The sequence below is a fragment of the Phragmites australis genome, chromosome 8 (assembly GCF_958298935.1).
Source record: "Phragmites australis chromosome 8, lpPhrAust1.1, whole genome shotgun sequence".
NCBI lineage: Eukaryota > Viridiplantae > Streptophyta > Magnoliopsida > Poales > Poaceae > Phragmites > Phragmites australis.
In genome coordinates, this window is record NC_084928.1 from 32,603,686 (window position 1) to 32,616,126 (window position 12,441).

Here is a 12,441-nt window from a genome sequence, read left to right on the forward strand (position 1 = left end):
GTTAGCGCATAGAATTGTAATGATCATATTGTACCGATTCTTATGCAAATAGCCATTCTAAAATTATTGTATCCCATGTTAGGTACACCATCATAACAACGAACATAGCGGAGGCGTTCAACAATATCCTAAAGAGAGTACGGGGCCTCCCGTTATGTGCCATTATTGAGCTCACATTCTACAGAACGGCGGACTACTTTCGAGACCGTGGTAATGCTGCTATGAAGTGAAGCACACGGTTTGCACCTAAGGTGGAGCAAATCATATCAAGAAGGAGGAGCAAGGCACACTTTCATCGGTCGAAGATCTACGACCTGGCCAACAATGACTTTGAGGTCATGTGCCACCGTAGGTATGCTTCAGGGTATAGCACCGGGGACACCGTGCAGCAATGTCAACTTGGGCCTAACGAGGTGAAGTGCACATGCAATAAGCCAAAACTGCACCATATCCCGTGCTCGCATGTCTTACCCGCTTGCAGGGACATAGGTGGCAATGACGGATTACAGTACGTATCACCGTACTTCACGATCGATGCATTGAGGAGCACATGGCTTCCAAAGATGCGGTCCTTTAACATCGGAACCAACTACAAATCGATCGAGGGGCCTAAGTGGGTACCTTATCCACGAGCACGACGCACAGATCCTAGAAGGCCTAGATCTACGAGGCTGCAAGGTGACATGGATGAAGCAGATGTTGTTGATGGCCTACGCAGGTGCAAACTTTGCAAACAACCTGGCCATGACAGGAGGACTTGCCCGACCCGTCAGTAAACTATCAGCCCACTATCGAACTGAACTGTCTTAGAGACTTTGCATTTTATTTTGTTCTTAGAAGCTATCCGCAGAAATAGTTTGTATTGTAAAATGTTATTCACCTGTTAGTTGTACTACTTATTTTGCATTATGTGGTTTGCACTGTACCCCTTTAGACAAGAAGTGACCACACGGTTCTGCTTGAACTATGAAATGACAACACCTCTAGCAACAACCATTGTATTGTAAATGTAATTTTATTTATTTATTTCGTGTTTCTTAAATATTCATGGATCCATGTTTTCATGCAGAGACAGAGCGTTATAGTCAGTGAGCAATAAATCTATGGCAGGATCCTCTAGTACAGGCTTTCTATGGACACCTTCAACGATCGCTATAGCACTTAATGCCTCCTTACAGGTTGTGCATGAAGGAAACGATGATCCCTTAAAGGAGAACAACATAATCCAAGCCGTGGCCAAATTGCATGCAAGACCCATATATTCCAGGTTAACCGCGCCGCTCCAATGTGTAACCACCGAGGACCTTAGGGCCCTCTTGTATCACCGGCGTCAAATGTATCTGAGGGTCCGCGAACTGGCCGACCATCCTTCTGTGATAGGTTTCTCTAGGAGGCACAGAACGATAGTAATATCGCCGGACCAGTATGTATCCCATATTCAGGTATGTCATATAAACATTTGGTCACCCTACTTATCTTATTTCCATTGATTCGAATGGTCCTCTTCTGCATCAGGCTTTCCCGGAAGACGAACAGTTGATCAACAAAGAAATCTCACACTTCTTGGCGATGTATATGCTCTTCGACGGGGGTGTGATGTCTGGTTCACGTAGAAGACGACGACAGTCAGCGAACCAAAGGGGTACAGAGGCGACCTCTACGAATCATCCAGATAATGACGAGGACGAAGATGATGACGATTTCATGCCCCCATGCCTAGACGTTCCAACAGAAATATAGGAGAAGGTTCTAGGAACACTGCAAGAGGACGTTCACGCACAACATCGAGATGCCATACTTCGGAGAAACCTCAAGATGATGACGACGACGACGATTTCATGCCACAACGACCCCGCCCTTCAAGGCTTCCATCTCCGGAGGACACCGATGACCCTTAAAATGATGATGAATTTGCTCGTACTCATTTTTACAACTTCCCAGAACCACCTCGGAGACGACAACCATCTTACCCGGATAGCTTTGACCATCACACCTGGCATTCTTACGCTAATTTGCGTCGCCACTTTCCTTCGCCCTAAGCATCTATTGTAACCCTGTATATTTTATTCCCTTAAGGCATGTACCGGGTTCCATGCTACTTATGCTTTACAACTACTATTGTTTCATCTGTACTGAGAATTTCTTACATTAACAATACAGTGAATAGGTCATAATAGAGATGACCTCGACATTAAAATCAATAATACATGTGTCATGACAAATTGCACTGGCTACTCAACGGCGACGATGCCTCACACAATCCCCAGGAGTGTAAGCGTCTGGCGGGTGTGTGGCTCTCATCCCAGCAGCCTGCGCAGGCCCCTGCCTTGCGTGCCCTTGGTTGTCTTCATCATCATCTGCCTGCCCTGTGGGAACCCCACCGAACGTGTATCCCGCCCCGCTAACTCGGCCCTGCATGTACCATGCTGAAGGATCCTCGTGCGGAAGTGTGGACGGCCCTAGAACGTGCTCAGATGGAGTCCAGTGTGCCGAAGGCTCGCCATGCTGGTACCAATGTGACCTTCCAGGTTCATCGAGATCTTGGGAGGACTGTCCGCCGAGTAGATCAGTGAAGGTGGCGGACGCTTGCATTGCACCAGCCCAGTCAAAAGCATTAGTGTCGCTCCAGCAAGGGGTCTGCTGCGTGCAGTCAACGACGTCCTCCTGATGAGTAGATGCTACAGCCGGAGGTATCATTGTAGCCAGAGGTGCTAGCGAACCCAGTGTAAACTGCTCAGGCGCAGGAGGTTGCGTGCACCCCTCGGCCTCATCACCGGAACATGACACATGACGCGCCGAAGCTGAAGATCTATGTCGTGATTGTGACCAGACAGGTTCGTCACGGGCACTGGATGAGCGCCTGCTGTGGGAGGCATGGGACGGGTCCATGGCAGGTTGTTCGTACCCCCTCCATTGCGGGGCACACCCACCTAGACCACATATAGCGTTTAGGAAGCGGGATCCTCTAGTCCTCATGTACTCCCGGAGAGGGTTACGATCCCTCTGCGATGATGACCTGGTTGGTTCCCCACAGGCTTGATTCGCTTGCGTATGCATCACATACGCCTCTTCAGTCTGTATAAGATGACAGACATGTCAGTAATACATAGATTTTCCAAAGAAAACCATTATAAGTAACGTATCACTTACCACAATATGAAGTAGGCGGGCACGATCCTCGGGGAAGGGTCTGAGGCCCGGCTGTACAGGTCTGCTGAGTAAAGTGGCACGCGTGCGGGGACGGTACCAAGCAAGGTAGTCCCAGTACGTGGCCTCGTCGTATTGTCCAGCAATAATGATGACATCAACCGCAGTTGACTCCGTCCACCTCCGTATGTACTCGGCATTCTTGGACGCCCAGTCCTGCGTGCCTCTGCCCCCCCTGTGAGCTCCACCTGTACGTGACATAAACAGTTATAATTTGTTAACATGGATAACCAATGTACTAAGGCAATATACAATAACACACTTACTCATGCGCCCGTCCGGCGTCTCGTGGTGCTGGAACTGGCACCACCTGTCGGTACCCGAACTGCCTCTGTACACGTTCTGGAGAATATACTTCCACACAGTTCATGTACAACAAGAAGCATGTGGTCAACCATAAGTCTGCGTCACAGCTACAAGAGGATGCCAGGAGTCCACCATCTGCAATTTCTTTTACTCGTGCCATACGCCATGGATCCCAATCCACTAGATCAGCGCTGAGGACGTCCAGGTCACTTATCACCCTGGAGTAGTTACCATGGTCTTGCTGCTGACTCCATCTTAGCCTGGCATGAATCCACCGATACCCCATCGTTGGCCTTATGTCATCTGCAATGCTATCAGAGATGTGGACTGGGTAGTATCACTTGAGCACCCATGGTCTGAAAACCGAGAGGTACTTCCAACTCCATAGTTGTAAGAGATGTAAGCACCCTGTAATAGTTGCCTTCCTCTTTGTTCGCTGGGTTGCATCACACAATCCTCTGTAGGTTGCAGCCAACACTGCAGATCCCCAACTGTAAGATGTAGGCTCATAAGGATGTGACGCGAGGTGGGCTGCTAACCATACAATATGTGGGACGATATAATCGCCTGCCGTGTTGCAGAACATGATGCCTCCGAGCAGGACGTATAAGTACATCTCATAGTGTTGCATAAGTGTATTCTCGTTCGCATCCAGTGGGCATGGACCGAACTGTGTCAGCCCATGAACCCAGGATATGGAGAGGCCAGCATCCTTCCCGTTGTATTGCACACCAAACCTATAAGATGCAGATGGTCAATGACGCTTTAATAGCACTGTAATATTTTAAGTGCATTACATAACAAATAATTACCTATCCACAACATAACCCTTCCACTGCTCCCTTGCGGGTCGCGAAACTATTAACGGGGCACCCCTGATTGGCAGCCCGGTCAGCATGGCCACGTCCCTCAGTGTTACTGCCATCTCACCAAAAGGAAAGTGGAAAGTGTGCATCTCAGGACGCCAGCGGTCGACAAGACCTGTGAGCAGTGCCTCATCAATTGCCCGCAGAGGTGTCCTACCACCGATCTCCATGGGAGCTCCGGCCATCATGAGAGCGAAAGGTAGTAGTCACGCCCGTGCGTGTGGCTCGTGGAATCGAGGGTCCAACTCCTTAATCTTGTGCATACTCCGGGCTCGTAACGGACCCAACTGCATGAGTTATCCAATACATATACAGCGTTAGTTCAAAATTATCGTAGCAATAAAATAGCACATATAAACGTGGTACTTGCTGTCCCGTGAATATCATCCTTCCCCTATGGTTCTCGTCGTACCGCTGCTGAAGAAGCTCGGGAAGACCACCATGAGCCATGATAATGATTTAAGGCTTCATAGTTCAACAAAAAGGTGAACAACAGATTAGAATAAACTAAGTACTCTAATTAAATAAACTAAGTACTCTAATTAAATAATCTAAGTAATCTAATAACGTAATTAAATAATCTAATTTGTATAATCTAAGTACTCTAATTAAATAAACTAAGTACTCTAATTAAATAATCTAAGTAATATAATAACGTAATTAAATAATCTAATTTGTATAATCTAAGTACTCTAATTAAATAATCTAATTTGTATAATCTAAGTACTCTAATTAAATAATCTAAGTAATCTAATAACGTAATTAAATAATCTAATTTGTATAATCTAAGTACTCTAATTAAATAAACTAAGTACTCTAATTAAATAATCTAAGTAATATAATAACGTAATTAAATAATCTAATTTGTATAATCTAAGTACTCTAATTAAATAAACTAATATAATTAAATAAATGTAATTGAACGGATTAAACAATCTATTTCCGAAAGAACTAATCTACTTCGAAACGGACTAACTAAATAAGCTAATTACTCTAAATACTATTACTAACCTAAGTATTAAATAGGAATCTAATAACTAACCGGTACGAAAGTGAGTGCTCTCGAGGTATTAAACTGCCGCTGCTGCTGCTCGCGTTGCTCCTCTTCTGCTGCTTTCTATACTCGAGCTGCTGCTCCTCTGCCGCTCCTCGCATTCCTCCTCTGCTACTCCCTTCTCTGCTCTGCTGCTGCTCTCTTCTCCTCTAGCGACCTCAATTTATTCACCTCTCCGCGGGCCGTGCCAAAACATGCATGCATCAATAATTCACCGGCCGAACGTATCACGGGATGGAAAAAATGAATGACGTGACGTGAAAATGATTGATGTGACGCGGCAAAAAGAAGGATGGGATGCCGGCCGGCTGCTTTTGGCAACTCAGGTGCCGAATACGGCACTGTGCACCGTATTCGGCACCTCAGTTGCCGAATACAGGGTGTTTTCGGCAACTGAGGTGCCGAATACGGTGCACAGTGCCGTATTCGGCACCTGAGTTGCCGAAATAAGTGGGCTCGGGGTGTTTTTGGAATTTGAGTTACCGAAATCCAAATTTCGGATTTTGAGTTACCGAATACGAGTGCTAGATTTACAAATACGCCAACATGTTGTCTAATTTCACAAATACGGTCGCGTATATTGTCTAAATTCCCAAATTTGCCCTCGTTCTCTCATCTTTAATTTTTAATTTTTCTTATTTCTAATAGTTTTTTTAAGAGATTTGTGAAGTAAAAGGAGAAAATGTCATTCTAAAGTGAATGAATTTAAAAATTCTTTCGTAATGTCAACCATAAAGAAAAATCATTGAAACGTTGAAAAAATCGAAAATTCTTTTGTGAAGAAATTCAGACAAAAATCTATTGAGGATAGTATTAAACATACCTTCAATCTTTTGCAAGAGGAGAAGTGAATTGCACCGTTACTCTTGATATAAGCAAGCAAATGAAAAATGGTAAGCAGAAAATGATGAGCACATGAACAAGGAAAAAGTTCTTTCAACACCGGCGATGGTAGGCCCACGATCACCTGCGTCGGTTCGACGGACAGTCCGACTCGCCTCTCCTTGCTGGACTACAGAAAGGCGCCCATCTTCTGATTTTCTGAGCCGAGCAGAGGGGTGTGAAACTGGGCTAAATGGTCCACGAACTGGGCCAAAGCCCACATCCCAAAAATATGAGAAACCATACGGTCTTTGGGTTTACTCTCCTTGTTCAGCTCCATAACGGCATAACCGACCGACGATCCTGACACCAATCTCCATGACCATAGACAGTTTCGCTGCTGCCCGTAGTCGACAATGAAGACGCCGTTGCAAAAAAAAAAAAAAAAAAAAAAAAAAAAACCGGAGTCCCCAGCGCGAAAGACATGACATTTCACTTGCAGGAGGCCACGACCTTCTCGAGAATCGCATACAGAAATCTCGACCCGATGCATGATTGCTCCCGATAATCTCCGAATCATGGAGATGCATTGAGCTTGAGCAGGGGGCCTCGCTGAAAGCGAAGTCCCAAGTCTCGCTGTGACCAGATCGGCACCATTCCTGCCCTGCGTTGATGGCCACCCACACCGGGAAACGCCGTGCCAACTTGTTCACCGTCCATGCGGTGGTCCCGTGTCGCCCCACTTGGGCGTCCGTCCCTCCCAGCCTGCTGCAGGCTGTGAAGCCCGCCGTCGTGCTTTCGCCTGTGCTCCCGTGACGCTGGGCTCGCGATGGTTGCCGTACACCGCGGGCGTGCGTGGGCTCGGCACTTGAGGCGCCGGCGCGGCAGCTCAAGCGGTTCAATCTGAGGCCCTCTGGTCACGTGATGGTGAGCTTCACTCGACGTCTGGCACGGCGAGTTGCTCGTACTGCAGAAGTGCAGACTCCAGTTCTCACCGGTCAATTAAAAAAAAATGTTCGTCCAGTTGCACGCCACTTGTTCAACCAACAGACGTCCTTGAAACGAGGGTCCCTTCTTAAATTCGGATCGAAATCGAATTTTTCCGCGTGAGGCGTGTACAAATATCCCCAACTTGTGTTGCTGGTTGGAGTATAACTTTTCAAAACATTAATACTGGGAAATCAGACGCATAATCTAAAAATTAACGTTTTTTCAGAGTTTATAAAAAGATTTGGCCTAGTTCAAGCTCGGAGCTCGGTGTGTAGACGCATAGATGGCATCAGCCCAACCAGAGCCAGGTCCGGATCCTAGAATTTTGGACTTTGTCTTTCGGTGAATGAATTGACAGAGCTCGTGGATCACACTTCAGAAAGAAAACTAACAGAAGCTGCTTTGAAAAAAGAAAGAAAGAAAGAAAGAAAAGGAACATGGTCAAACACGCACGGAGCAGCATCTGAACATCTTTCGCTGTCGAGGTACTGAACGTTCGTTGGCGCCGGAAACTGCGGTCAAAGTAGCACGTACACAGATTCTAGCTAGGCGCTAGCAGTACTAGGCAATCAAGGAAAGAGACACCGCTCCCTGCAAGATGGCAACGGTCATAAAACCCGCAGGTAAGGGCTATATAAATTTATGTTCATGAGCTAATTACTAAATCTATACTTGTATCTATTACCAGCTACGGTTAATAAATAAAATTCACACTTATTGGGCACACTGGTATGTCCACCAATGATATAAGAGGCTCCTCAAATTTCGGTGAAAGAAATGTCGCGGCGAGCTTATGCGTGTGTGGCGATCATCCCCTTCGGATATTGCATCTCCGGTAGTACTCAGCATTTATTCAAGGATAAATTTGATTCGTGCTATTATGAAATTGCTTATTTTGAAAAATACCACTATATAGTGTTATACCTGGCTAGTGCTATTATGATTTTGGCTGAGTCAAAACATGTCATTCTGTACGCTCTCGATGCTTTTGGGTCCACCTGCAGGTCATCGTATTTTAATAAGGATCATATTGCCCCCGCTCGTCGTGCCAAAGCCTCTCGGATGGACTCGAGCAGTTCATAACTCGTCTCCTCACCGTGTCCGATTAACCCTAGCTCATGGTGACAGAGGCGAGTACATCGCCCAGCAAGGTACACCATCCGCATCCTCCTGCGACATGGCACCATGAAGGGTGGGTCGGGCTACAGCACTACCGCGAGGCAGTTGAAGGAGGAGCTTCCACTTGTGGATTGCCCGACGTGTGGGATTGCAGTGGTGAAGCTACGGAGCGAGCAACCAAATTCATATGATGAATTTTTTTTTACATGTGTGAGAACAACATACCAATAAGTTGGTTGTTTTGTTCAATTCCTTTTCATATATGTTCAATGTCAATGGCGTGTATAGACTTGAGTCAATGGCGTGTCAATGGTTCTTTGAGTGGAGATTTGAATTTGAACCTTTCTCAAATTCAAATCTATTTCTTAGATTCAATTCAGCTGAAATCCAATTTGAATTCAAATCTTTTGAATTCAAACCTCTCTCAAATCCTGAGGCTTCACCTTCGAACCTTTTTCCTAATTCAAGTACCCTTATTTGAAGTAATGCCAAACTCCATTTCAAATCCAACTTCATTATTCTTTTTGAATCATTCTCAAATCCAAATCCAGACTCATTCAAATCTTCATCAAATTCGCATTCAAATGCAATTCGAATCATTCGAGATTTATTCAAATGATCTCTAGTTCAATCACTTTGCAAATTCGTTTCAATTGATTCAAATCAAGTTCTAAGTTCGAATCTTGTATTCAAATCATCGTTCCAACATAATGTCCATTGCAGATTCAAATACAATTTGAATTACCCAATCCAATTCAAATTCAAGTCATTCAATTGAATCATCATACATCTCTTTTTGAATTCAAATACATTCAATTTGAATTGTCATAGAGCCAGTTACAAATTTGATTCATACAACATACTATGTCATACATTCCTCTCCCTCAGATCTTTTCATGAGATCTTTTTCTTAGATCTTACCCTAGATCATTCACTCTCTCATCTCTCTCACTCTCCGTTCTCTCTCCCTCATGCCCACACCACCGGTAGCAAAGTCCACTGGCCATCGCTAAACTCTCTCTCTTCCTCCCGTTGATCTATTCACAACAACAACAAACTCTCCCTTCTCCACTGCCTCTAATCTTTCCACTGGCAGCCAAAGCCATTTTCTCCTCTCTTGCTTCACCTGCAAGGCACCCTCCACACACATACATACATACATACACACGGGCATACACACAAGCACAGCACGCAGCGACGTAGCTCCACCAGTGCTATCTAGGCCAGCACACCGTGCTGCCCAGCCACGTGCAGCCGTCGCCCTTCGCCTCCCTTGTGCGTCACGCCGTGCTGCCACCATATGTGCCACCATCTGGAGAATCGTGACGCTCCGCTGCCTAGGAGCCCCACTATGCGTGTCACGCCACTAGCCCCACCTGGCTGCTTTCCCTACTTTGGCCACTGTGCGTGTTGAGCCGCCGTGGCACCCAGCCGTACACGCCACCGTCGTGTGTGCCATCATCGCCGCATGTCATTCACCCGCGCTGCTACCCATCACCAGCATCCCTCGATGAGCACCCCCTTTCTCCCTTCTCCCTACTCCCCGTCATTCCACGTCGCCGCTCGGTTGCGCGCATCTGTGTGCACTCCACCGCACCACTTGACCGCACCTGTCATCAGCGAGCTTCGCCTAAGCCCCCACAATGCCCATCCTGTGCCTCAAGCCACTGATCCGCATCGTCGCGTTGACTCGCGCCGACGTGTAGTCGTCGTGCCACTTGCGTCACGCCGCTAAGCCTCTGTGCCGCTGGCTTGTGCCACCCTCGCGCTCCGCAGCTGGTTCGCCTGCACGTGCCATCGTCAGCCCTGCCAGCCTGTTGTCTAGCCGACCTTCACCGACTCTCACGCGCCATCCTGCATGAGTCGCCGCTTGCATCGTCCCATGCGTATCTGCCCTTCTGCGCCACCGGGTCGAGTCACGCTCCGACCAGCACGCCGAGCTGTTGCCGGCCCCTCTTCTTCCCTGATCGACAAGATCTCCCTGCATCGTCTTCTCTTCTCGCGTGCTGCCTTTTCTCCTCGGCCGACCATCCCGCTGCTCTGTCGATCCCCTCCCTCTCTCTCCCCGCCGTTGGTGAGCTGGCCTCTCCCCTGGCCGACCACCCTTCCAACGCCCCTCTCCCTCCGGTTGCTCTCTCTGGTCCCCTTCTCTCTTCTCTGAGCCACCCAGGAAAAGTACCGACTAGCCTTATCTCTTTCGCCCTCTCTTACATGTGGGCCCCGTCACCCTCTAGTCCATAGGACCGATCCACGATGGACCACACACTCAAACCCCCCCTCCCCGTCCACGGGGTCCATGGCCCGTGGACCAAACCCACTTACAACACCACTCCCTCTTGTCTACGCTGAACTCTCTCACAAACCCCATCGTTTCACAAGCTTCATGGACCAAATCCGTAACATTGTGCCTTTTTTCTAATTTTCAAGATTTATATTCTGGCAATTCTTTCGTAAGTCATAACTTCTTTGTTTTAACTCTGTTTTCGGCGATTCTTTCGCTGATATTGCTCTAAAATCATAATCTTTCCTCCTGTTAAATCTTGTAATTTCTGGATTTTCTTTAATTTTCTCTCTTGGTATTTAATTCGTATCGCGGTGTCCAACCTAGGTTTAATTTAGTCTTTTATTAAATAAAGTTGAGTTAGTTAATTCTATAAGTATTGTTAGGTTATAATTGTAGTTTAGTCGCATATGTTAATCTATCATATGTATAGATTTAATCCTTTTGTTAATTAAAGAATATTTTTTGAATAAACTAATGAATTAATCTTTTAATTTAAATTTTTAGAATAATTTGTTATTTCATGTTTAATCCATAAGGTTTAATTTTAGTTTTATTAATGTGATCTCCCGAGCTCTCGCTGGACACACGGCAAGTACCATTTGCTGGTCCTGTGAGCTCCTGTCGCCAAGGATAGGAAAGGAGATAGGTAGGGTACAGGGAGGACGGTCCGTTGCACAGGGCAGTGGTTCTCGTGTCTCTTGATGGCTAACCAGGTGGGCCTCGCCTCACAGACAGAACTGGCGCGAATTGATTCTCGGCGAGGTGGCTGCGAAGGTGAGATAATGCTGGCCGGAGGCTGCACTAGAGTAATAAATTTGTTACTAGTCTTATCGTTATAGATACATAAGGATTTATTTATTATTTTTAATGAGTAATGGTTACTTTAATAGAGTAATAAAAAGTTAAATATTCTTTTCTGGTGTGTAGCGTCTAGCAGATCCGAGAGGTAAAAACTAAAAATAATATTGAAATTGATCTATTTTTGAAAATAGTTTCAGCAAAAGATCAAATTATGGGGAAAAAATCGGCAATGCACACCATAAGCTGCTGCAGTGTCCAGTCCTACTTCAGTTTTGTACTTTTGTTCCACGTAGCCTGTCAAGTCCAATTGAGAGCACTTAAGAAATCCAAACGACTGAAGAAGCAAGAGATGTAGTACCGCTAGCAAACAAGGAACGCTTTTGTCCGCTGTCCGGACCACACCTAGCTCCGACTCTCTCCCAGTCTCCACTCACCCACTAGCTCCGACTCCACGGCTCCATTACGGATGTGATTGGTCGCCCGATTCATAAGGATCGGATATATAGGCGGAGGAATCTATTTGTTAATAAAAACATTTATTTAATTATATCTATCTAAACAATTTGAATTGAATTTCTACTTAATTGATCTAATTTTAAATCGTATGAGCGGATATGAGAGTTGAGATTGTGATGGTTTATTTACACAAAGATGATTATATGGCTCTGATAAATAGGCTCGTCTATATGAATAGATACATAAATCTACATTATTAAACCAAATTATAAGAGTATATTTGTATCCACAGACTAGACTAAAATAACATATATAAACAAATAAATATATTTTTCTTCAAGATTATATAGATTCTGCAGATCAAATTGCTCTACTAGACAACCCATCGGACCCTACCTTTCGGTAACCACACATGGCCGCTCTCTCTCTCTGTCAAGCGGGCCCCACGGGGACAGTCTCTCCCCTCCCGTCCCCATGTCCACGTGAACCCTAAATAAAAAAGGCAACCGGAACTGTTCTGCACAGCATTGCCATAT

The 12,441-nt window shown here is 45.9% G+C and overlaps 1 protein-coding gene across 1 annotated transcript; it reads right to left on the reverse strand.

Annotated features, from left to right (window-relative positions):
• Positions 1 to 3,850: 3,850 nt before the first annotated feature.
• Positions 3,851 to 4,526, reverse strand: LOC133927756 (protein MAIN-LIKE 1-like). The gene is made up of 2 exons (XM_062374159.1): positions 4,326 to 4,526; positions 3,851 to 4,250 (listed from the first exon to the last, which is right to left on the reverse strand). Exons 1-2 carry the CDS (start codon positions 4,466 to 4,468, stop codon positions 3,851 to 3,853), a joined length of 543 nt encoding a protein of 180 aa, XP_062230143.1. The 5' UTR covers positions 4,469 to 4,526.
• Positions 4,527 to 12,441: the final 7,915 nt, after the last annotated feature.

Excerpts from the sequence above, each read along its gene's own strand:
- LOC133927756 (XM_062374159.1), bottom strand. The coding sequence starts at position 4,468 with ATGCACACTTTCCACTTTCCTTTTGGTGAGATGGCAGTAACACTGAGG. Across the intron at positions 4,251-4,325 it reads AAGGGTTATGTTGTGGATAG|GTTTGGTGTGCAATACAACG; the intron begins GTAATTATTTGT and ends TGCATCTTATAG.